This window comes from Pithys albifrons, chromosome 13 (assembly GCF_047495875.1).
Source record: "Pithys albifrons albifrons isolate INPA30051 chromosome 13, PitAlb_v1, whole genome shotgun sequence".
NCBI classification, from domain to species: domain Eukaryota; kingdom Metazoa; phylum Chordata; class Aves; order Passeriformes; family Thamnophilidae; genus Pithys; species Pithys albifrons.
In genome coordinates this window covers 2,849,561-2,875,751 of record NC_092470.1, presented here as the reverse complement: position 1 = coordinate 2,875,751, position 26,191 = coordinate 2,849,561, and the positions used below count along the sequence as shown (strand labels likewise).

General features: G+C 43.4%; 1 protein-coding gene across 2 annotated transcripts in view; it reads left to right on the top strand.

Moving 5' to 3' along the window:
- Positions 1 to 25,218, top strand: part of MTMR10 (myotubularin related protein 10) — a 40,902-nt gene extending 15,684 nt beyond the window's left edge. For both annotated transcript variants that reach the window (XM_071568675.1, XM_071568676.1), the window contains 14 exons: positions 3,054 to 3,190; positions 4,773 to 4,845; positions 5,714 to 5,856; positions 14,363 to 14,453; positions 16,793 to 16,961; positions 17,331 to 17,418; positions 17,589 to 17,677; positions 18,605 to 18,735; positions 18,861 to 18,930; positions 19,128 to 19,198; positions 19,676 to 19,845; positions 20,652 to 20,822; positions 21,594 to 21,776; positions 22,281 to 25,218. In XM_071568675.1, coding sequence (XP_071424776.1) covers positions 3,054 to 3,190; positions 4,773 to 4,845; positions 5,714 to 5,856; positions 14,363 to 14,453; positions 16,793 to 16,961; positions 17,331 to 17,418; positions 17,589 to 17,677; positions 18,605 to 18,735; positions 18,861 to 18,930; positions 19,128 to 19,198; positions 19,676 to 19,845; positions 20,652 to 20,822; positions 21,594 to 21,776; positions 22,281 to 22,880 — 2,186 coding nt within the window. In that variant the 3' untranslated portion in view covers positions 22,881 to 25,218. The remainder of the gene's footprint in view (positions 1 to 3,053; positions 3,191 to 4,772; positions 4,846 to 5,713; positions 5,857 to 14,362; positions 14,454 to 16,792; positions 16,962 to 17,330; positions 17,419 to 17,588; positions 17,678 to 18,604; positions 18,736 to 18,860; positions 18,931 to 19,127; positions 19,199 to 19,675; positions 19,846 to 20,651; positions 20,823 to 21,593; positions 21,777 to 22,280) is intronic.
- Positions 25,219 to 26,191: the final 973 nt, after the last annotated feature.

The window sequence follows — 26,191 nt, the reverse complement described above, 5'->3', positions numbered from 1 at the left end:
GTGGCAACCTGTGATTTTTCTTCTGGTTTCCTGTCAGAGTTTAAACAAACTGCTCTTGTCTCCTGAGATCGTTCTTTGACTGCTGGAGTCACATGGAAGTGTTGACTGCTGTTCCGTGTCTGGAACAGCCTGTGACTGTTTACTGGAAAAAAGCAGCAGCTACATTGTAGAAATATCTCTGAATAGCTCTGTTGTTGACACTTGTGTAGAAAAATCACCTACTCAACTACAGATACAAGGAGGCTTCTTTGTGCCAGTCCTACACTTACTACTTGCGTTGTTTATCTGCTTTTCTAACTTAATTTTGAAAGGTTTGCACCTTTTTATATTGCTCATTATAGATGTCCAAATGAAGGATAAAAGATGGGTCAGTATAAAATTCCAACCCTGCATAAAAAAAAAAAAGTCAGTTTCTATAGGTGTTTGCAAACTGCAACTATTAAACTTGCATTGGAAACTTTCTCGTGCTTCACTGTAAGTGTTTCAGCCCTTCAGGAGTCCCTGTGCTTGCACTCCCTGTGTTGCCATACCAGAATCCTCAGGGTCAGAACTGACAACTCTGTGTTAGGGCTGGAAACTTGAGAACAAAGGAGGAGCGAGGCCAAAAAATTCAGGATGTGTTTGTGTTGGATGAAATGAGACTAAATGAAGGTGCAGTAGAACGGGATTAGGATTAATGTTGGAGTGCAGCCACACAGTTGGGAGGGAGGGAGGGAGGGAGGGAGGGAGGGAGGGAAGAGGGAAGGAAAGGGGCTGGCTTTGGTAAGAGAGTGATGAGATGTGTTTTGGACTGGGGTGGATTCAAAGTGAAGGTGTTTGCATCTATTGCAGCATCAAAGACATGAAGTACTGGCAGAGTTTGGTAATTGTAATTTCTGCTTTTAGCAAGAGTGTCTCCTGTGGGATCCTAAACAATGTTACACTTGGTAACAGAGAATGCTATACCAAAACATACCTATAGAAGTTGCACTTCATTTTGTGGTGCATTTAACTCTATTTTTTATTAAAAATGCAGTGGTACACTGGCAGTTCTGAGAGAAGGAAGAATAAAAATTATGTAGAACTCAGTTTGCAAAAGCTTCATAGACACAATGTAACTGAGACCTTGGCACTGAGCAGTTGAAGATAGCACCAGCTTTGAGGAGAAATTACTTCAATATATGATTTGGGCTTTTGCAGTTATTTAAGTAAATAGCTTGATAGAAGAAATGCTGCACATTAAGAAGTTTCAGGCCAGACTCTGCTAGAGAAGCACTGACACATATTCATTGCAGTGTTTAACAGAAGTCTTGTCATAATCTGTACCCCATTTTAAGACATAATTTTCAGCTGCTGTGGACTTGGCTGAACTTTAACTATTCGTACTGAAGCTGTCACAGTCAGATATTTTGTCTGCAAATTCAAAAGCTGAGTTAAGTGCAGTTTTGTTTGAGAAAAGACTTTAAAGCTCCAGCGTACCTGTTTATAGAGCATTTCCACACCCCTGCCACCTCTGGCATAGATTGTGCATGTAAATGATAACACAGGTCAGTGAAAGTTGTCTCCTGACATCTTCAGGCATAATTCTGACAGCTCAGGGCTGCAGACTTAGTCCAGGAAGTAGCTGTTTATCACAGCTGAGCTAAAGGCAGGAATTCTGCTGCTGCTCTCAGTGACTTCCATGCTGATCCCTAATGGCATCAGGGGTGAGGGAACCAGCAGGACAGTGGAGTTAAACAGCCCAGGGTGAGGAGCATGGAGGGGCTGGCAAATGGTGCAGTTCTGCTCCTCTCTGGGGGCACCAAAGACACTCCTTTGGATGTCTGTTCCTTGGGAAGTACCTTCCCCAGAGCAGGAGGCAGGTGGGCAGTTGATCCCAAGCCACGTTCACACTCACTGAACACCAATAACTGATTTCTGCCTTTGCAGCCACCCAAATTGCTGCCCTTTCCATGCAAACCATGGGACACAGACACAGCATTGCAGGCAACTGGGACTGAGTAAGCCCAACCTACTGTGAGCAAATCAGGCTTCAGCAACCTCGAGTCCTCAGTCTTTTTTAAGCAGAAACCTACAGCCAGTATGAAATTACACTTTCCTTGGAACACACTTCCCCTCCCACACTATTTATGGCAGGCAGCAGCAGCTGGAGGGGGTTGGTCTGATGACAGAAGCAAAAGTCCTGTACAGGAGTAAAATGAATTGCTGAGTTAAATTCCTGAAGTAAAAATTGCTGTTTAGCTTTCAGAAACCTCTGTTGTGGAACTAAAAACTAACATTATGTGTAGTGGTTTATTTCTGCTTTTTAAGTGGCCCTCAGTCCCATTTGCTCTGTGCCTTTTTATTTTATTACTTATGCCAGACCAATTAGCATAATTTGTTTTTTTCTTAGTTTAGGTCTTCTGTTTTACAAAGGGAAATGGTTGGTCTTCCTCATTAGACAGTCACAGGAAAAACTTTGAAATGTGTTTATGTTCTGGTTTTTCTTTTTTGAAATCACCTGAAAATCTGTTTATAAATACAAAACTAGACATGACCTGATTATTCTGAATTCAGGAAGTTCAGAAAACTCTCTAAAGTACTTAACAATATCCCACTAATTTCAGCATTTAAAATAAACAGTACAGGAATGTATGCTTTTGTTTAAAGGACACTGTTGTTCAAACCAATGAATTTTTAATAGTGAAGAATTGCAGATTTGTATCTTGGTTATAAGGAAAGTGGTAGGAGGTTTTGTTGGTTTTGGCTGTGGGTTGGTTTTTTGTGGCTTTTTTTTGATTTGGGGTTTTTAGTGGGGTTTTTGGCTTGTTGTTGTTGATTGTTGGCTGATTTTTTTGTTTGTTTTTGTTTTCCTTTTAATTACTGCACAATATGGTACATTTTTAAATATTTGGAATGGTAGTTTTCTTTTTTCTCTGGACTAGTGTTAGTTGAACTCCAAGTTTACCCAAAAGAGATGTGTAACTTGAAACAGGTAAAGAGTTAAGGGTCTCTTGGTACTACAGGCTTAGGAATTGTTGTACCTACAGGATTTATGAAGGCTTCTCATTTCCCCTCCCCTTTTTCTGTTTTAGGTGAAATTGTGGTGAATGAGGTGAACTTTGTAAGGAAGTGCATTGCTACAGACACGAGCCAGTATGACCTGTGGGGCAAGTTGGTTTGCACCAACTTCAAGATCTCCTTCATTACGGATGACCCGATGCCACTCCAGGTCTGTTCCTGCTCCCACTGCTGCTCCAGGACAGCACAAGGGAGAAGGGGAATGGGTTGAGTTAGAACACAGAGAATCTGCCTCATATCTGATAGAAAATGATGCTTTCTGAAGCAAAGCAGCCTGAAGGATGAGGTTCCACTGTCCCAATCCAAATGTGTTGCTATTCCGTCCCTTCCCAGAGAGTATCAGAACAGAGCAGGTTTGTGCAGAAGTACATCCAGCTCCTTCCACCTCTTGTGTGGAGGATCCTTGGAAGTGCTTTCACAGAAGGCAAAGCAGGAGCTGTAAACAAACGTGTTCCTCCTTGAAGGGGATAATTACAAATGTTCCTTTGAACAGCTACGAGTCAGCTCAGCAAAGCCTTTAATGTGGCTGAGGTTTATTAGCGTTCCTGGGGAGGGCAAAGAAACCATGAGATGAGTTTATTGGGCATGAAGCAACAGGAGAAGGGGAGAGAGAAACTCTTTTGTCTTTGTCAAAGCAGAACATTCAAACCCTGATCCCTTTTTGAACAGCACAGCACACTACACTGCTGGGAAATCCAAGCAGGGAGCCCTATGGTATTTTCAGTGGAGTTTGCACTTTCATTTGGGGCTTTTAAAACAAACCAGGCATTCTGCAAAGCTCTGAAAGTATTTAGGTGCTCATTCTGTAATGGTTAGAAAGTTTGACTGAAGCTGCTTCAAACAGTTAATTTTTTACATGAGGTAGTTGTCAAAACTTGCTCCTTAAAGTAAAATTAATATTTTTTTCTTTCTATGGTCACAGTGATAATTGGAGATTCCTCACATTCCATAATTATTCTACACTTCAAATTGTATTGAATTTCTACCTGTGATGCTTGAGGCTACTTCAGTCAATTCAGTGCAAATATTGAGGTTAATTTGCACACTCCACTGGGGTTTCTGTTGGGTGTGCAGTTCACCAGCACCACTGGGGTTTCTGTTGGCTGTGCAGTTCACCAGCACCACTGGGGTTTCTGTTGGCTGTGCAGTTCACCAGCACCACTGGGGTTTCTGTTGGCTGTACTGTTCACCAGCACCACTGGGGTTTCTGTTGGCTGTGCAGTTCACCAGCACCACTGGGGTTTCTGTTGGCTGTGCAGTTCACCAGCACCACTGGGGTTTCTGTTGGCTGTGCAGTTCACCAGCACCACTGGGGTTTCTGTTGGCTGTGCAGTTCACCAGCACCACTGGGGTTTCTGTTGGCTGTGCAGTTCACCAGCACCACTGGGGTTTCTGTTGGCTGTGCAGTTCACCAGCACCACTGGGGTTTCTGTTGGCTGTGCAGTTCACCAGCACCACTGGGGTTTCTGTTGGCTGTGCAGTTCACCAGCACCACTGGGGTTTCTGTTGGCTGTGCAGTTCACCAGCACCACTGGGGTTTCTGTTGGCTGTGCAGTTCACCAGCACAAGAAAGTTGTTTGCACAACCTCTGATTGCCTGTGGATAGGCCGGGGTGGGACATGCCAGAGAAGCCCAGGCATGCCTGATTTGTATCAGTTTCCCCCAAGTGGTGCTGTATATGTGGGTGCAAACTGCAGAACTGCAGTTAATGGCTGTGAGTTGCTGTGTTTCAGAAGTTCCACTACAAAAACCTGCTCCTCGGGGAACACGACGTGCCGCTCACCTGCATCGAGCAGATTGTCACAGGTACGTCCAAAATAGCGCCAGTTGGGCAGAGCTGGTCACACTTCAGCTTTTATGTTGTTCATCTTCCCTGATTTGAAGAATTTGGTGTATTTAAAATTAGGATAAAACCCTTAAAAGCTGAATAAGTCCTGAGGTGCCATGCAGGAGATTTATTTAGTTGGGGATTTATATTGGTTTTAAATTTAACTACAACACTGAATCAACAGATGTTCTAGAATAGACACCTCTTATAGCAGTGCAAAACTTTGTTAGCAACTTTTTTATATTCAAACATCTGAATCTCTGCCACTGAAATGCATCAGATTGCAAAAAGCACATCATTTATACAGTGCACATATAGCTGGGATATCTGACAACAGAAATGTAGTTTTCAATCTTGGCTAATTCTTAGCAAGTTTTAAGACCACTCTAGTGGTCATTTCTTAAGAAGAATGTTTTTCATCTTTAATTGTAGAATTTCATAGAAGTGATGGTTTTTCAAGTCCTGTTTATGGCATGGGTTATTACATACCTGGTTTTCTGACTAGGTAATTTAAATCATTGGTTATAAGTTTTCAGTGCCCAAAGTTCATTGTGATCACTGTGAAAAGATTAACATGGATCTCAGGAAGAACATGATGAAGAGATGTTTCTTTGAAAGTGAAGAGGTGCTATTGACTTGTTATATTGTCTTGCACTATCCCTTTTCAAAAACATGAGATTTACCCTGAATTTGGTGAAGCATGTAGGAATTAAAAGATTTTCTACCTCAACTAAAATATTATTAAATACAAAAACTTCTGGTAGCAACATTACTGTGTGTGTCTGAGCCAGTCTTGTGGTGAATACTTAGAGAACATAGTCCAGTAACTTTGTCTCTTCTTTGCAGTGAATGACACCAAGAGGAAGCAGAAGGTCCTGGGTCCCAACCAAAAGCTTAAATTTAATCCAACTGAATTAATAATTTATTGCAAAGACTTTCGTATTGTCCGATTTCGTTTTGATGAGGCAGGTCCTGAAAGTGCAAAAAAGGTATTATTTTTATTATTATTATCTTCTTATTATACCCTGCCTTGTAGTCATTACATGTAGCAACAGCTGTGCTGATAAGAACATTTTTTGTTATGCTTTGATAGACAAGTAGGGGGTAAGAATTTCAAATTAATCACATTCTGTTACAGGACAATAACTAGATATTCAAAAGTATTAGGGAAAAAAGTGTGATGTGCTAACTCTTATAACAGATAAACGTGTATATCTTCTCATATCTGTTGTACTTTTGAAAATTACTAATTTATTTTAAAAGTCTTTCTAAAGACTGGAATCTGAATGCTGCATTGCAGCTGTACAACAGATGTTTGCCTTCTTATGGAAAATGTTTGCAACTATGACACACTCTCTGAAAGTTGTAGGCTTAATTTACCCAGAGGTTGAGGGTACTGCCTGATGGATATCCTTAATTGCTTCACACAGCAAGTTCTCCAAGGAGCTCTTGTGATGACCAGTTTGTCTAATCTACACAAACCTGTGCTCTTTCTCAGCATGTTCCTAAACAGACTGATACACCTCTTGAGTAGAGGAGTTCATTTGGTCTGTACTTTTCTAGAAATTTCATTCCTTCCCCAATTTCAACCCTGGTTGCCATAAGTGTCACCAGAGTGGTGCAAGGTGTGTGGGCTGTCCCAGCCCAGGTAAGCTCAGGTGTGCAGAGCAGCCCTGACCCTGCAGTGTCCCTGTGCTGGCCATGCTGTCCCAGCCCAGGTAAGTTCAGGTGTGCAGAGCAGCCCTGGCCCTGCAGTGTCCCTGTGCTGGCCATGCTGTCCCAGCCCAGGTAAGCTCAGGTGTGCAGAGCAGCCCTGGCCCTGCAGTGTCCCTGTGCTGGCCATGCTGTCCCAGCCCAGGTAAGCTCAGGTGTACAGAGCAGCCCTGGCCCTGCAGTGTCCCTGTGCTGGCCATGCTGTCCCAGCCCAGGTAAACTCAGGTGTGCAGAGCAGCCCTGGCCCTGCAGTGTCCCTGTGCTGGCCATGCTGTCCCAGCCCAGGTGTGTGTGCAGAGCAGCCCTGACCCTGCAGTGTCCCTGTGCTGGCCATGCTGTCCCAGCCCAGGTAAACTCAGGTGTGCAGAGCAGCCCTGGCCCTGCAGTGTCCCTGTGCTGGCCATGCTGTCCCAGCCCAGGTAAGCTCAGGTGTACAGAGCAGCCCTGGCCCTGCAGTGTCCCTGTGCTGGCCATGCTGTCCCAGCCCAGGTGTGTGTGCAGAGCAGCCCTGGCCCTGCAGTGTCCCTGTGCTGGCCATGCTGTCCCAGCCCAGGTGTGTGTGCAGAGCAGCCCTGACCCTGCAGTGTCCCTGTGCTGGCCATGCTGTCCCAGCCCAGGTAAACTCAGGTGTGCAGAGCAGCCCTGGCCCTGCAGTGTCCCTGTGCTGGCCATGCTGTCCCAGCCCAGGTGTGTGTGCAGAGCAGCCCTGGCCCTGCAGTGTCCCTGTGCTGGCTGTCCCCAGGCTGGTCCAGCTGCTCTGCCCATGGCAGAGCCAGCGTTTCATAAGGAATGACCCACTTTGCTCTCAGAGCTTAAGAATTCCCCTCCTCAGTGGGATAAAGTTTGAGCTGAGCCCTGTGAGTCCTAAGAACCATCTGCCCAGGCACAAGTCTGTTTGCAGTTACCAACCAAGGCACTGCTCCATTGCTTCTTCCCCTTGGAGACTCCTGGGCAGGAGCCCCGTAATGGAGCCACTGTTCTGTCCCTGCCACTTTCCCAGCTCCCTCCCTGCTCTGCCTTGGCTGTGTGTAACCTTTCACATCTGGCAATCCTCCAGCAGTCAGTTCCCCTTTCACAGCTTCTCAGAAGCCTCCCTGGAGCAGCCCCTGGACTGCAATGTGTCTAATTGGCTGTTCCAACTAAGGAGTGGGATTAGCCTGGAGGAAGGAGGAAGAGAGAATAAACTCAAGCATCTCATTAACACTCTTCGTGCTGCATTTACTTGTGCAAGAGCAAACAGTGACACCTTTTTATGAAGGTGCTTACTTGAGACATTTATAATTACCGTGCTCTTAGATGGTTTCTCCAGCTAGGAAGGACAGCTAGTTCTAGAGTTCCAGAAGGATCTGAGACTGTGATTATAAACACTGTGCTGGTGGTGACCAGAAGTGTAACAACTGCCATTTTCAAATATCAGAATATGCTCAACTAGAGGAGTCCAAGAAAACTTGTACAAATATCAGCTGTGTGACTATTGTTGCAGTTTTAGTTCATCAAGTAAGTTACTGCAATTTGTATGAGTGTGTCACAGAAGAACAATTGTAGTGAAGGGGAAAAATGTTCTGTTACTAACATTATTCTGTTAGCTTTAAAATATAAATGTATAAAACCATGAGGCCCTTCGATCAGTTTTCCTATGTCAGGATTCAGCTTGTATTAATTAGGGGTGCTGGTGAGCACATCTAGAACGGCCTAACCCAGCATATGGAATGGAGTTGTTTTGTTCTTTCTGACATTGAGATGGCATCTTGGCACCACCTCCTGAAAGATTTTATCTGGTTTCTGTTCCTGCCCTTCAGGTAGTGCCCACTGGCAAGGCTGTCCTGATGTTTAAAAACAAAGGATGGCAGTCAGGCCTCCTTAGAGTTCTGAAGGACCTTTTTAATCCATGTTTACACCCAGCTGTTTGTGCATGAAAACACCGCTGGATGTCTGCGTGGAATTAACTGGTGTGCATAACTTTTGTGGGGAAGATCCAGACTTAAAGGGTAACTCTTGGGCTGGGTGTGCATTGTCCTCTGAGTGGGACAGTGTTGTAGGACAGAGGTGACCACGGATGGGAGGGGCCTGGGGACATCATCACCTCGTCCACCCTTCTCTGCAGAGTTGCCAGGATTAGATCAGGTTGTAATTAAATGTCATTCCAGTTACACAGAGGAGTAGCATCCTGTAAATAAAGCACTGGTATGGGTCAAAATGAAATATCTACCTGCTAAAACACACAGTTCAGATTATAGAGGTGTAAATGTGTCTATACTTGCTGCCAGATGGTAACAACTGATCTGTGAAGAGCAATAGTTATATAAAAACAATACACATAGTAATTACTATTTAAAATGAGCTTTAAATATATAGAATATACAAGGAGACAGATGTTAAGTTTATGCAGTCAAGTAGTTTGCTTCCTACACACTTCTGTGCATGCACTGGAAATACTCAGTAGCATTCAGTGACATAAATTGGTGTTGGCAAAGTGAGTGTAATCTGCTCCTAAGGAAGTTTCTCTATTTGCTGAACAGGGCATAAGGGAGAATAATTAATTAAGCTGCCTTACTAGAATAGAGATTATTCCAAGTGTCTCTCTGAGATCTCTGAAAGAGGATCTCTTTGGATTCTGTGAAAACAAGGGTCCAAGTTTGAGAGCAAGTTTCTGGTGTGGGCAGTCTGTCAGATTAATTGCATGTAGACATAGCACATGGGTAATGTTGGTGTTTTTCTCTGCCTTTAAGAAGAAACAAATTGTAAGAACACATTAGTTTATTTTGGAGTAATGATTATAAAGAAGCATAAAAATGGGTTCTGTTAGAAAAATACCTTTGACATTTGCTGCAGCCATTACATGCTAATAAAATACTGTCTCAGCATTAATCAGTCAAGTAAATATTTTCTTCCTCATTTTTATTAGTGGATGTTTGGGAGACAAGACTTGAAAAGTAGCAGGAATGGAAATTTGCACTGATCACTGTTTAGCAGTTTAATTCTGTTTCGTCTCTAAATAGAGCTATGGAGTCTCCAAAGGAAGGAAGGCCAGATCATAGAATCAGCTGGGTGGGAAAAGATCTCTCAGACCATCCAGTCCAACCCTTGATCCAACACCACTGTGGTCACCAGACCATGGCACTCAGTGCCACGGCCAGTCTCGTCTTAAAAACCTCCAGGGAAAGGGAATCCACCCCCTCTCTGGGCAGCCCATTCCAATGCCTGATTACCATCTCTGTAAAGAATTTCTTCCTAATACCTGATCTAAACTTCCCCTGGCAGAGCTTAAGGCCATGCCCTCTTGTCATAGTGACAGTTGCCTGGGAGAAGAGACCAACCCCCACCTGGCTACAACCTCCTTTCAGGTAGTTCTAGACAGTGATAAGGTCTCCCCTGAGCCTCCTCTTCTCCAGGCTAAACACCCCCAGCTCCCTCAGCCTCTCCCCACAGCACTTGTGCTCCAGTCCCTTCTCCAGCCTCGTTGCTCTTCTCTGACCCCACTCCAGCCCCTCAATCTCTTTCCTCAACTGAGGGGCCCAGAACTGAACACAACACTCAAGGTGTGGCCTCACCAGTGCTGAGTCCAGGGGAAGGGTCACTGCCCTGGGCCTGCTGGTCACACTGTTCCTGATCCAGGCCAGGATCCCATTGGTCTTCTTGGCCACCTGGGCACACAGATGGGTGTGGGAGGAAGTGGAGGATGGGAAAGCAAGGGGAAGGAAGTTGGAGAAGTCCTAACTTAATACAAATAAAAGAAGCATTTCACATTCCTTAAAGGAAAGGAATTACTTGGTTCCAAAAATTACAACAAACAGACTGAAAAGTCATGCTGTTTTCTAGGCACTACAGTACTTGACATGAGACTGAGAAAATAAAATATATGAAAAGGTGAGGCTTTAGGTCTTATGACTGAAAGCTGATGGAGAGAGTGTTGCCTCACCATCCATTTGGATCTTGGCAGTGCACCAGAGTGGCACACACCCTGTATCTCCAGTTTCTCAGTCCCTTTCTCCTCTGCAACTCCCTCAGTTCTTTTCCTCCAGGAAGCTTTTTTGAATGGCTGTGAGAGCAGTTTCAGAATCACATGCTCAGTCAAAACAGAAGGAAAGTCATTTATCTCAAATCTTGTTTCCTGTGCAATCACAACTAGCCTTCTCCTACGTCATAACACTTGGGATGGAGGGGAACATTTTTTTCCTAATTGTTATGAACAATAATATGAAACTCTTGAGAGTTTCGGACAAATGGTCCTGACCCTTTCTAATGTGTTCCCCAACTCAATTACCTTGTTCTAAGTGTTTATACAGATCACAAAATTGGTAATGTCTCAAGACACAGGGAATGCATGAGAAAATACTGTCTTGATGGGTTTTGGAATGGGTTAGAGGGGGTGGAAAAAATTTTTTTCAGAGGTAAACTTACAGAATCTCAGCATGATTTGGGTTGGAAGGGACCTTAAAGCTCATCCAGTCCCACCCCCTGCCATGGGCAGGGACACCTTCCACTAGCCCAGGTTGTTCCAAGCCCTGTCCAACCTGGCCTTGGACACTGCCGGGTTTGGGGCAGCCACAGCTTCTCTGGGCAAAGGTAAAAGGTGTTTTAAAAAATAAAGATGTATTTTAATAACTCTCTTAATGCTTAGGAAACTTGTGCTTAGGATTCAGACAGGTTCTTGTACAAACAAGGAGCCTGATATGTAAAAAGTTACTTCAGCTTCTGAAGCTTTGTCCTGTTTCCTTGTACTCAAACCCAGTTAAGCCTCATGTACAGCTGGTATTGGAATCCTTACAGAGGGGAAAAAAGCAATTCTCAATCAGACAGTTCATGGCTTTGCAGCTCTGAGAACATGTGTGATGGTTGGGCCTCACTGTCTCATGGCCTGAGTACTTATTTTCCCAAGAAGACTTGCAGCCTAGGAGGGTTACCAAGTTGTGTTTGTGGGGCTGGATCTGGCCCTGCTTGCCTGGCTTTCTGCTGCAGGTGTGTGCTTGGAATAGGAATTGCGGGAGCAAGGGAGAGCAGGGTCCTCCCAGGAAGGTCCCAGACAGTGGTCTGAGGGAGGAGGGGGATGCAGGGCTGTGCTGCCTCAGCACATCTGAGATGGGACTGCTCCAAACTCTTCTGCAAGAGCTTTGGAGCTCCTGTCCTTGGTCACATTCCTGTGGAAGAGGAGGGTGTGCCCTCAAAGTTACCATTTATTTTTCTCAGATAAGGATTGAACAGGGGACACTGACACAGGGAAATGGCCTTTGTACTATGAAATAACTACAGCCATTGTCTTTGCTGCTTTTAATAAATGAACTTTCCAACAAGCAGCCTGTTCTCTTGTTATTTGTCTGAGCCTAAAGATCTTGAGTTTACACAATTGTAAATTGGCAAGAATACCAAACATTTTTCAGTTTGATATGAGAATGCTTCCTGTAAAACATGTTTGCCTTCCCATTTAAGAGCTTTTCTCCTTATGGGCATAATCTGCTGAGATCTGTGGAATGTGCTTGTCTTTGGAATCTTTGGGACAATGAAACTACTGGAGGGGTTTAGTGAGGTGAAAACTGAAAATGGGCATGTCTTTAATGCTTGTTTAGTGAATATATGAGCAGAATTTTTCTAAAATGTTAAAACAGCAGGGTGAATGTATCACTTTTTTAAAATAACAGAAACAGAGGTCCTGAACCTGCACTGTACCCACAGATGGGCTGTTTCACCCGTGCAATACCTGGTGGGAGTTCTGTCTATTGTATGGAACACTCAGGAGGAGTTTTCAGCTGCTGCTTTATTTAGAAACACACTTTTGGTCTCATATTCTTTTTGGGAATCAGATCTGAATGGATCTATCTCCCCTCCTGCCATTTTATCCCTCTTAGCACACAGACACACACTCTTTTTGAGATGTAGCAAGTAAATGACAGAGATTTTAGCTGCTGCTTTCAAAAATAGATTTTACTGTATTCCTATTGTGTTATTTGGCAGTGCAAGGGAATTTTTTTCATGTCTTGCAGTTCATCCTGAAGCCTTGAGCATAGATCAGCATAGTAAAAGGCTTTCAAGTTTCACTCCATAAATGAAGATGAGAAGTAGCTCTGCTAGAATCAGTTAGAGAAAAGCTACACAGAAAAATGGAAGTAAAAATGTGAATGTACAGAGATTTCCAGAGTGAGTGATAGCCACAAGTAATGTGTTAGAAGGGGCCAGATATTGCTGAATGGCTTCTTCAGCTTTGGCTAGTTCTCTGAAATCACAAGATTCAATAAAATGTGTGTGACTTCCAGTTATTTCATGATTGTAATTAAAAATTGTACCAAATCCTGGAAATGAGCTTGTAAATGTTCATGTGACGAGCCCTGCCAGACTATTTCCCAGGGCCACTTCTCCTCTTTGGGTGTTTTGGGGGTTGTCACCCTCAGAATGTCCTGTCCTTTATTTTCTTTTGTAGTTTCATTGTAGAGCTGAAAGTGTGGGGAGAACAGTTAAAGAATCTGTTGTTCTGAGACTCGATAGGAATTTTTTTGTTGGGGAGTGTTTGTGAAAAACCCTTTTCAACTCAAGTTAGTCTGTTGTCATTATTGGTTTATTAATGATGAGCATTGCTGTATTCCTTCAGTTCTGTTGTGTAAATCTTTATGTCTATCACAACTAGAAAACTTTACTAACAGAAAACAATTTCTGGGATGCACAGAATGTTTTTCAAAAACAGTATCCCAGACTGCTACTCCATGAATAAGTTGTGTCAATGTGTTTCCAAATATGAAAAGTCATGGAAAGTTGAAGGGAAGGAAGAAAATAGGAGAACATTTAGGTGGTAATAATGTGGACTTGCACTACATTCCTGATTAAAAACTTTATCACATGCAGTATCTGTATCAGAACATGTTTTATAACATGTAGAACAGTGTTTTATAACCTCCTTTTCATGAAGTATTTTCTTTAGAGATAAGGTTTTAGTAAAATGGAGAAGCAAATATTTAGGGAAAAGGGCAAAGCTAAAGACCCCATTCAGGTCCTGAAATGTGGAGAATAACAATGCCAATATCTACTTGATTTGTTGAATTCCTGAATTTCATTCTAGATATTACAGTTTTTTCCAAATGTTTTATATTTATTAGTGACTATCTACATTTGAAGAGAGAGAAACCAGAGCAGCTTGACTATATTTCAAGTTTAGTATCTAATCCTAAACCATGTGCTGCACTCAATAATCCCAGGGGTTTTAGGGGCAGAACCAACAGGACTTTAAAGGGATGTCACACATCAAAAACCTCCTGGCCCAACCAACAACTTTGCACAAGAAATATCTGTCAACTGTTGTTAAACACTGAAACCAAATTTTGGTCTGGGAAGTGGCTGAACTGTTGAAAATGATGCTGGTAAAATTCCATTATGTGCTTTTTGTGTTTTACCCTCTTCCCTAAGCATTGATTGGTGGCTCAAGGTCTAAGTTGGACCCTTTGAACTGACTCGGGATGCCTATTCTAATTAAAAAAAAAAACCAAACAATCCAAAGACCAGTTATAAATGAGGTTTTGCTGTGCTGTGCTCACTGCCTGTGCTGTGCTCTGCTGTTTCTGTTCTCTTTGCTCCTCTGTTCAGCTGGGCAGGAACAGCACAGGAGCTCCCAGTCCTTGCTTGTCTCTGTGGGCACAGAGCACCACGTTTAGGGCTGCCTGGTGCAGTCTGACCCTTCTTGCAAAGATTTAGGCCACCCTTAGCAGTTGGTCACTCAACAGCTCTGCAATTTCACACAGTCATATTTAAGAACAATAATTCTTTGTCTGTAAGTAACAGTAAGAAATGTTTCTTTCCTAGGTGTGCCTTGCAATAGCTCATTATTCTCAACCGACAGATCTTCAGCTTCTCTTTGCATTTGAGTATGTTGGGGAAATGTATCATAATCTAGGTAAGTATGAAAGCACTTTGATTGTGGGTTTTTTCCTATTTTGTAAGATGTATTTTTGGTAAGACTTCTGTCCAGAACCAGTGGCAAAAAGCATTTGAGGCTTTCTCCAGGGGTACCAAATTCAACTTGTTCTGCACCCAACCTCTTACTATAATGGTTTTAAATCATTCATTGTGATAGCCATTAATGACCCAAATCAAAAGAAATGTCTTTCCTGTCTGAAACAAAGCAAAACTACCTATGCCAGCATGAATACTCCTGGTTCTCAGTCCTTGGTACTGTAGGTACCCAGTTAATCTCCCATCAGGCAGGCTTGTTCACCTGCCCTTCTTTTGGGAATAAGTTTCTCTTCTGGTGGTATTGCAGGAGGATTTGTGCAACTTGGGACTCCAAACCTTCTTTCCTAGAGGCTTACTAGGCAGTTCTTCCCACTCAAAACCTCCACCACCCCTGCTGAGCTGGAGCACACCCTCTCTGCTCAAGGCCAATCTCCACCTGAACCTTGTCAGTTAGGTAAGCCTGAACCAGCTGCCTTTGGGACTTGATTTCTAGTGCAATGCTGTGTGGCCACTGCTTGGTGTTCCCCAGCCCAAACCCAGCTGAAAGCCTCAGTTCTGGCCTGACAAGCCTCAGACAGAGCACGTGCCACTGCTGGAGTTCTGTGGTACTGAGAGTTTACTCAGCAGCTGGCACTAGAAACCACTGATCTGCCTGCTACAGACTATGAATGTTGTGGAATTATGAGGTCAGGCCTTCAGGTTTGCACAGAAATGCATGTTTTTCATGCAGGTGCCTCCATGACTGCCCTGTGCATGCACAAGGATAGGTGTGCATGTGACCATGTTGCACCCAGACTTACACCCAGAAAACTCGGGCAGTTATTAAGGTCCATGGACTTCGGTGTTCTGAAGGACTAGGGAGGAAGGCAATCTGCAGATAAAATTGCAGTAGAATGTTAATCTGTCACAAAGTTGCTTTTACTCTGTCCTTAAAATGCCATTTGCTGTATGGAAAAAGACCTAGTGGAAGAATTACAGAAGGTGGGTAAAAATGTTCCTCTGGAGCAGCAGACCAGAATGGCAAGGGATGGTTGTTCTACCCTGCAGCTGTTGGAAAAGAGAGTTTGAAATGCTTTTGGGTTGGGTTGGGTTGGGGGGTTGTTGTTACTGTCAACCCTGAGGTTCGTAGCAGAGATCTCTGGCTTTGCTCTTGCAGTTCCAGGGCTGGTTTATGACTCTATCTCTGCTACTCCCAGAAAGTAAGAGGTGAAACACTGTCTTTGTGCTTCCTGAGGAACATAAAAAGCCTGCATTGCTCTGGTGTACATCGTTTTTTTCCCAGGCTATATTTGATAGTTATATATCCTGCCAGTGAACAGTAAAATTGTGACATTTTTTGTTAATGATATTTCTCTGCTTGCTGTCTTTGAAGAACTACCTCCCTCTGATTTTAGTCCATTTTTCTTCTGAAAAACATAGGTAGTCAGAGTGCCCAGTGCAAGAATGATACAGGTAGATACAGGAAGCAGAACCTGCACAGTCAGTGAGGTGTCAGCAGAGCCCTGACACTGTTTCTGCTTTGTTTGGGCAGGCTCTGACCTCTTTACAGACTGAAACAGCCAAAGGGCAGAGCTGTCACAGGGGAGCTGAGAGAGTTCAGTCTCAGTTTATTCCACTTTCCTCTAAAAATTTACTTCAAGTGTCAAGAAACAAAAAGTAGTTGCCTTTGACACAGCTGACCATCTCCTTGGCACCTAAAGAATGACCAGCAAAGGAGATCCTTCTGTGTTAGCAACAGCCTATGTAACTCCTGCCCCCAGCCACAGCATGGTAGGCCATCTTCCTTTGTGGATATAAATATATATAAACCATATTTTAACCTGGCCTTCCATTTATTTTGTTCACTGTTAATACAGCAGTTATTTAAAATTGTTGAATTACATAAGTTTTATTTTACTTTCTTCACAAGGTGCCTATTAAAAGGTAGCCTGAAAAGGGTTCATGTTTTTAAAATGTTGCAAATTTTGGCATATTGAAGAAAGAAATCTTATGGCTGCAGGTAACATTTGTTCCTGAGTATTAGTATGTCTTGCTTTCTATCAAGCAGTGCAGCAAATCAATTTTATGTTGTTTTTCTATTGAAATTGCAGGGAAAAAAATGCATTTACATCTTCATGTATCATCAAGCTGTCATTAAATCACTGCTTTCTCGTAATACAAGAAGAGGTAACATTAGTCCTGATGCTAATGGCTCATTCTTGTAATTAGGAAGGTGAAGAGTTTGATTTTTTTAAACTTTTTTTTTGTTTAAATGTGCATTGATGACTTTTCTTTTCCTAGCAAAGGTGAATGGCGTAGACCCGGGAGGAGGTGGCGGCGTGGGCAGTGCCAGCACTCAGCAGACTCCTTTGTTTGAAACCTACTCTGACTGGGACAGAGAGATCAAGAGGACAGGTGCATCTGAGTGGAGAGTGTGCTCAGTCAATGAGGGTTACATGATCTCTACTTGGTAAGTTGCTTTATGTCACCTGTGGAAGGGAATTGCACAGTCTTGTCCCACCCCCCGTGTGCTGCACCTCCCAAACGTGCCGCTCTCTGGAGAGGCCCCAGCTGAAAGATCCTGCCAGTCTTGTCATTAAAGGCAAGGTCACATTCTGGCATCTGCTGCTCTCCTGCTTTTGTCCTTCTCTGTGGAACAAGTGTGTTCCCAAACAGCTCCAGCTGAGCTGTGCTTGTGCCATCCCACGGGGGACAGCACCACAGGGGCTGCTGTGGGGCAGTTTGAACTGGGAACTCAGCACTGCAACAAGAGAAATGCTGGTAACAAACATAACAAGCACAGGGAAAAGTAACCTTTTGTCATATTTTTTTCCCCAAGCCTTCCAGAATATTTTGTGGTTCCATCTTCCTTAGCAGATCAAGACCTTAAGCTCTATTCCTACTCTTTTATTGGGAGGCGAATGCCAGTAAGTGTTCTCTTTGTTCTGTTGCTGTTCTTGATCACTGTACAACATTAATCTTAAAGTTGTGTTTGCCCATGAACAGAGTTCTGTGCAGAGCATTAAGAACATCTCTACAGAATAACACTAACCTACATTATTTTGTTGTTTCTTTTGTGTCTCTTTGCCCATATCAGTCCTGGTCCTGGAATCACCCTAACGGCAGTGCCCTTGTAAGAATGGCCAACATTAAGGATGTGTTGCAGCAACGAAGAATTGATCAAAGGTTAATGATGAATTATGTTGTCCTTTAATCAGAGGGTCAGGATAACACAAGTGGTGACTGTAACACACAGCAAGGACTGGTCATGGAGGGGATATTTGCTTTGCAGTTGTAGTGAGGAGACTGTTCTCTGGTTGTAGTTCTGGCACAAGTTCTACTCAAGGTCCACTTCAATTTCAAATACTGAATAACTTTGCAGATTTTACAGAATTTTTAGGTGGCTCATCATTTAGATGGCAGAATGTATTGATTAAAGGATCAGATTTACTGTAATACAGCTTACATTGGTGGAGATTTTCTTCCTGCTTGAGCAAGACACAGTAAAAAACATTTATTTGTGGCATTGAGTGATTCAGTTCTATAGATTTAGTGCCACAAGGCACGTGGGATTTCTGTAAAATATTTGTCGTTCACTGTCCTTGATGAAAGATTGAAGGCATTTAGAGCCTTGCATAAATATTTTACTGGCTTGATATTTTCAGTTCTTTGATTTAAATTGTAGGGTGACTCTTAACTAGTAACACAAACACCTGCACTGTGTGTTTGGCTGGAGCTCAGTTTTCTTTGAAACCTTGTCAGATGTCCTGACTTAATAAACTTTATGTATGCTCTGTTTATTTATCATAGATAATGGAAGATTAAAAACTGAACAAGCTATTAAGCTGTCAGTCAGCCTCAGACTTTCATTTCCCAAATGCATTGTTTTAATGTTCCAGCATTTCCATTTCTTTGCTTTGTGACTAGCACATACCAAAACTCTTTGAGTCATTAGGTCTATGGCAGGAGCAATTTATCTCCGAGATATAAACTAGTAGTCTTTTTTTTTAGATCAGTGTTTTATGTGGTTTTAGTTGTTTGCAGTTCAAGACTGGCATATTTCTCAAGAGGCTGTTTCTTTCCAACAATAAAGCTGCTGATTCTTTTCCTCAGGATTTGCAATGCAATAACTCGGAGCCACCCTCTGAGAAGTGACGTTTACAAGTCTGACCTGGACAAGTGTCTCCCCAACATCCAGGAGATCCAGGCTGCTCACCTCAAACTCAAGCAGCTCTGTGTCAATGGTATGCTGGGCTGGGCTCTTCTCCTGGAGGTTATTTTCTTGAAAAGCAGTGAATTGTAACCAATCCAGCTAATGGGGGCAGTCATTTGAGGTTGTTCTGCAATGTAATTACTTTCCCTGTTGCAGAGCCTTTTGAGGAAACTGAGGAGAAGTGGCTGTCCTCTCTGGAGAACACTCGCTGGCTGGAGTACATTAGGTTTGTACCGCTGAGAAATGGTGTGTGCTGAGATGGGAAAGCTTTCAGCAGTGGAAATAAGCATTGCATCACTTGGAGGATTTTCTGCTTTAATGTATTAGCCATATAGAGAGATGTATAGATATCCCAAATGTTTTTTTCTTGTAGAGTGTGAACTTAGTCTATTGACTGTTCCATCACTTTCTGTTCCTGTCTAGATCATTCCTTAAGCATTCTGCTGAGCTTGTCTATATGATGGAGTGCAAACACGTCTCTGTAGTTCTACAAGGTAATGCTGGAATTCTAACCATTACTGTGATAAAGTAGATAAACAGATTTAGATAAAATCAGTTGTAGTCTTTATACTTAATCCTCATCACTTCTAAATATTTCAGGTATTTGGGGAACTAGAAAGAAAAGTAATTTTGTTGTGTATCTGATCTGTAATATAGTCCTTAGCATCAAAGGGCATTTTGTTCTTGATGAATGCACTGTTGTGCTGGACACTGCAGGAACCATTTCTGTAGTATGAGTCTCAGTTTAAGAAAAAAGAAATGTCTTTTTCTTCTAGGGTTTTGCTTTGGTTTTTGGTTTTTTTAACTACAAGAACAATTATAGCAACAAATGAAATTTTGCCCCAAACAGAGGCAAAAGAAATTCTAAGAAAAACACTAGACCTAATTGCCACTTTTTCTCTTTGAGATCTAATTCTGTACAAGTGCATAAATACCTTATCCATTCTGTGCACTCTGTGTGTTGTTCACAGAGGAAGAGGGACGGGACCTGAGCTGTCTTGCTGCTTCTCTCGTTCAAGTCATGCTGGATCCCTATTTTCGAACAATTGTTGGATTTCAAAGCTTAATACAGAAGGAATGGGTCATGGCAGGATATCAGTTCTTAGACAGGTGTAACCACCTAAAGAGATCTGACAAAGAGGTAAAAATGAGTTGTATTTGCATGTGATAACAGCATCTGCTTGATACCATCCTGAACACTTACTTATACAGAAATCTAAAAGTAAAAATATGTTTTAATATTTTAAATCTCATGAAAATAATGTCAGAGAAAATAAATCTTTCTCCAGGTCGAGATACTTTTTCTTTATCCTCTGTAGCCATGTGAGAATCAGTGAAACACCAGGCACAGTCAAATGGGCTTTTATGCTGAGAGGGAAATAATGAGGAAGGTGGTATTTTGACCCTAAAAAACGATATGCTGAAGAGTGAAACTGGAAGAGGAATATGTTTCTAAAGCTTTACATGTACACTTTTGCCATTCATGGGCTGCTATGGAAAGAGCTAGAAAATGTACTGAGAAGTAAATGTGGCTCAATCATAAGCTTTCCAGTCATTTCAAACAAGAAGTAAGTAAATAAATTGTACAAACAAAGCCAAGTGGAAAGGAAGGCTCATACAAGCACTAATTTGGAAGTTATGAGGTGGCTGAAGTATTTCTGCAGCTACATGAGTATGAAGAGAGCTCAGGAAAGAACTGCCTGGCTTTTACAGAGAAGGAGAAGCTGCGCAAAGGTAGTTCTGAGAAAGCAGGTGCTAAACAGGAATGCAGGGTGTGTAATTGGTGCATAGAACTATAAAAAGTACAAGACTCCAAATAGTTTCCCCTGTTAAGTAACGTACCAGAGATACAGCTAAACACCCTCATGGAGCATTAACTGCAAACAAGTTAGTAGGATTTGGGAAAAGCTTTTGTGAAATCTAATAACTGCCTGTGTGTTTTCCCAGTCTCCCTTGTTCCTGATGTTCCTGGACTGTGTGTGGCAGCTGCTGGAGCAGTACCCAGCAGCCTTCGAGTTCTCCGAGGTGTACCTGACCGTGCTGTACGACAGCGCCCGCATCTCGCTCTTCGGCACCTTCCTCTTCAACTGTCCCCACCAGCGGGTGAAGGAGAGCACTGTGAGTGGCAGGGGCTGCAGCTGCTCCTCAGGGAGACACTTCCGTGTGTCCCTCTGGAAATAACATCAGCTCAGCAAAAAATGGTCCTCTGTGTTTTGCAAAATGTCACACTCTGTTTGGGCCAAGATATTCAGGTCTCCAGATGGATATGGTCAGAATGTCCTTTCAGGTGATCTTTGCAGAGACAGGAGCTATTCAAGAAGAAAGTCTATTGAATTTCTTTTTTGTTTTTTTCCTAGGAAAGCATTGCCACTGTACATTATTATTTGTACTCCTCTAGGAAGCAAATCTCTATCTGGAACTGATAAAGTAGAATGACAGGCAATAAATAGAATTTCACGCTTCAGGCAAATATGAAATCTCTTGACATAATCATTTAAATACTTGAAAAAGTTGGAAATACTGCATAAAGGTCAGATAGCAATGCATAATGAAGGCATTTAGACAACTGAACACTTAGATTTGGTTTTGAAAACTTAACAGAACTGTGTGTAGAAAACATTTGATGGCTGATAAAAGTGAAAATTACTTATTTTGTGAAGTATTTTCCCTTTAAAGTTGTAGGTAGCCACTTTATAAAGAATTAGAGCATTGAGGGACTGCTGGTATATTCTCAAAATCCCCGTTTGGGGCTTTAAGAGTAACAAACAAGCAATATCACTGAGAAGTACCTGCCCAAATGGAGAACAGGGCACAGCTGTTTTCCCCAGCTGTCTTGCTGCTCTGCTTTGCTCCCTCTGAATCATATCCCTGAATGTCACCTTCTTGCAGGAATTTGCAATAAGCAAAAACATTCAGTTGGGTGGTGAGAAAGGCCTCAGATTCCCTTGTGTTTGGGACTGGTCTCTCCAGTTTTCCAGCCGGGACCGCCTGCTGTTCCACAACCCGCTGTACGTTGGGAAGAGCTCGCCGTGCGCGCACAACGGGGCCCTGAAAACCTTCAAGCGCTCCAAGGTAACTCCAGGCTGTGCCTGTGCCCTCCCACAGGGGCTCCTCCTGGGAAAGCTGCACTGCCACAGTGTGGGACACCTGCAGTTCAGCAATAGGAACCTTCATTTGCTTGGCTTCCCAGCCTAAAGGAGTGATTTTCTGTAGCAGTAAAGGTTGCTCACCTTGTGTTCGAGGACACTTTCTGATGTGACTGGGCTCGCTGCCAACGTTTGCATTACTTCACCTATGGAAAAGTCATAGTGTGCCACTTTTTCCCCCAGGGTTGTCAGTATTTTCAGTAAATACTAATTATAAGTCAATCATTTGTTGCTACAAAACATACATACTTCTTTTTAGAGGCCACAGAGGGCCACAGTTTGCCCTGTGAGCCCTGCAGTAGTGACTCACCAGCTCAGAACTATTTAAAGGTCACAGCATTTCTGTGCATGATGCCCCTTGGCAGCCCAGGGAAATCTGCTGTTCAAGTGAATGTAAAACTGGAAAATCACCAGTATTTCTTTCCTGCAGAAAAACTACAGCTCCACATTGCGAGGTGCCCCCCCGGCGTTAAAGAACGGAATCATCGGCGAGCAGGAGTTCCTTCCAAGGAGAAACTCTCTGATACTGAAACTGAAACCGGACTTTTTCCAGCCTGCAGAGAGCCCGAGCCACAGCCTGGAGCAGTTCCTCAAAGCCTGGTTTGCAAAGCCTGTGGATCTGCACGGCGTGATCCTGCCCCAGCTCTCCGGGACACAGATCAAACTGTGGAAACTGTGCTACTTCCGCTGGGTCCCCGAGGCGCAGATCAGCCACGGCGGCTCCATCGCCGCCTTCCACAGGGTGTCCCTGCTGGCAGACGAGGTGGACACGCTGCACCGCAACCTTCGGCAGTACAAAAGCAACTCTGCCTTGCAAGGCCCCTGCTCAGAACTGGATCAGAGCAGGATGTACTTCAGAGCAAATGGTTTCAATGACACCTCGGCCGCCCCCGATTTCCTCTCCTCCTCCTTCCCCTTCTCTCCTGTAGGGAACCTGTGCAGACGGAGCATTCTGGGAACACCTTTAAGCAAGTTTTTAAGTGGTGCCAAAATCTGGCTATCCACTGAGACGCTGGCAAATGAAGACTGAGGTGATGTGGTGGTGTAAAGGTTTGGGGAGAATAGAGCGTATCATTTTGTCTTTTCTAAGTTAACACTGCTAACGGTGGCATTGAAAGCTGTAATAATTTTTATATACAAACATTACGTAAGTTTTGCACAAATATTTAAAAGCAAGGCAAGTCATGCTTCAAATCGCACAATTTTGTCTTCAGGCGTTCTCATCTGCTGGGGCTTCTGTCCCTAATTCCCCCTGTGCTTTGGGATTTGGCTCATTACATGTGATGGAGCATTCAATTAGCTAATTGAAAGAGGCTTGGTGTGGTCATTAATGAGGGTTCTGCTTGAAATACCTTTTTTTCTTGGATAGTGACTGACGTGACCCTTTGATAAAAGAGCTTGGAAAGCCACAGCAGTGCAGTGGACATGAACTGACAGCTGAAACCTGGGAACACACTGTTCTGTGAGACAGCCTTCAGGAGGAATACTTACATTCATAGATACAAACATACTCATGTCCTGTAACTCACCACCCTACATATGTGCTAGTGCAGTGTGTATCCATGGGAGAGGTTGTTCCCTCTTCTTTCTCTCTCCAAAGTGTGTTCATTAACAATTAATCAGATTTGTGCTCTTTGTCATGAGCTTGACTTTAGACTACAGAAATCCACATCAGGACAATGCACTGTTAACCTTAAAACATTTACTGTAGATATGATACTGTAGTAGCTCTAGAAGTGCCTTTAGTTGGGAGGAAACAGTAGCAAGATGAATGCAGCTGACAACCCCCAACTTTTCACAATAGATTGTTGTGGCAAGTTCTTCCATCCTCTGCCTCCCCCTTGCCATTCATGGAAACAACAGGCGTCCAGATGAGATTCTATTCTCACTGTTTTATATAGGCACCTCACAGTGTTCCATCCCTGCCCAGATCCCCATCCCTGCCAGCCCTCTCCTGATTCTGGTGCAGGATGAAGCAGCTTTCAGCAGAACTGACACCTGAGCCCTGCTGGGCTCCAGGAGGGAGGACTCACTCCATGTTGGCAGCCCCACGATGGGTGGTGGTGCTGCAGTCACTGGTGAGCAGGAGCTGGAAGAGTGAGGTGTGGTGCCTTCCTTTTGTATATGTGCAAATCCACACAGAGAGCAACTGCCTGAGGGATTTGAATCCAACAGCCTCCTCTGCTTAATGCAGCAGCCTCCTCGTTGTGTTAAAACCTTTTAAATGACACCTCTCCCTGCATGCTGTGCCAGAAAAGGACTCAAGTTTCGCAGGGAGAAAGGCAGGAATGTGGGGAATACTGGGAGGGTGGAGGAATAGTGATGGTCATTCTCAGAGGTTAAGGCTTCTGTCATCTGCCTTGACAGTGAGTGAGGCTGGTATTATTTCTGTGTAAAACACAAATGCTGTTGAGCTGACACTGAGCCTCTCTCAGGTGTCACCTCAGAAGTGAAGGCACCAAAGGCCTTACATGATGGACTAAAAGCTGTTCTGTTTTTGTGGGAAAAGAAGAAAGCTGCATGATGGTAATACAGAGTATATTAGAGCTTTAAAAAGGTGGGGAGGAGAAGGATTTGGAGACCACCTTTGTAAAACTGAACTGGTCTTCAGCACAGCCTAAATCACAAAGCAGACTTTGGATGTCTGAGGTTGCTCAAGTATTTGTTTCAGACAACTTGCATCTGGACTGACCTTACAGGTGCCTTGTGCTCAAACAGTCCAGCACATACAGGACCCGATTTTCCCAGGCTGTTCCCTGCTCTGCAAGGCTGAGGGCACTGCCTGTGCTGTGCTCGGACTGCGGGGGCTGGAGAGGGAAGGGGCAGGGCCATTGCAAAGGTGGGCAGATGTGAGGGGGGTGAGCTTCCTTTTGTAACCACCCAACTCCCCAAACCCTGTGTTTATGCAAAGCTCTGTGTGTGTGTGTGTGTCTGTCTGTCTGTCCATGGGCAGGCACATGGCTGTGGTAACACAAAGCCAGATCCTTCTGGTCAACTGTTTGTGAGGAAAAAACGTGTATTCACCTCAATTGCCTGATTATGCTGCAAGACAGGCTGAACATGTTACATGGTCCACAAACCAGTTGTGTTTATTTCCAAGCTTGCTGGAGCAATCATCTCACTTGTTCAAGTCATTATTCAAAGGTTTGTATTAGTTTGCTTCTGTGATTTCTTTTTTCCCATTACTGCTTTCCCTGGCCTGATACTTGACATAAAAGACCTCAACCTGTGTGCTTAGTGTCTTTTGGTACCAAGTTTTTTTCTTTTAAGATGACAGTTAAACTATATATATTTTTTTGTCTTCAAAAGTATAACTTCTTTGATTTAAAGGTACCAAAAATGTGTAAATAAATTACTCCAGAAAAGCAGCTGGTGGAATAAAAAAATAAATATTAAGGCTGGTACCCTTTGGGGGAAAAAATGGGTACTATATTTAAACAGAATTGTCTTTTATAGGAGATTTCAGACATTTTTACATTTCAGTTCTAAGATGTGTACAGATGCTGCAGAGGGTCTTTGTATTTTATATATATAGCAAGGGAGGGGGTTAAAAATAATATGCCTTTAAATAAACAAAACCTGTCAAAATATGTATTTGCCAAACAGAGCTACAAAGTGTTCTAAAAGGGGAGTAGGGAAGCAGAGGCTGAGAGGAGGCACCTCCTGCAGAGAGGAAGGGAAGGATCCACCTGTCCCTACACATGTCAACAAGGTTCTGCTTCCTGCTGTCCATGGCCTTGCCTTCCAAGGAACCTGAGCAGCTGCTGTGTCTGGGGCAGTGATGTGGCCTGGGAATGTTGGCTCTTAAGTTAAACATCTTAACACTTTCATTTCCTTCTGAAAGACAGGTACTAAATGTTCACTTTGACATATTCTCCACTCTCCACTGTTGCCTTATCAAGTCAGTAGGGACTGCTCTGAATACCTTTAGAAACTTCCCAAAGCAATTTTGGGGTGTGAGTACATATCTTTAACTTCTGTGTACAGAATACTGACATGCAAGTGTGTATATATATGTGTGTGTAAATATATATGTACACATTCTCCAATTTGAATTCCTGTTCACCATTTAAAACACAATCCTGTTAATGCCATTTGGGTGTTCAAGAGCAGAAAAGCTACCAAGCAGCTCATCTGCTTTTGCCTGTTTGTAGACAGTGTGTGTTATTTCAGCTGTTCCTGGCTGTGCAATGGCTTTTGCAGCACTGGAACCACACAGGGAGCTCAGGAGCTGCTGTGGGCAGTGACCCTCCAGTGCAGCAGGTGCTGAGGTGGAGCTGAGTGGTAACTTCATCCTCCAGCTCCTGCCCTGTATCAGACATGTCTTTCATTCCAGAACTG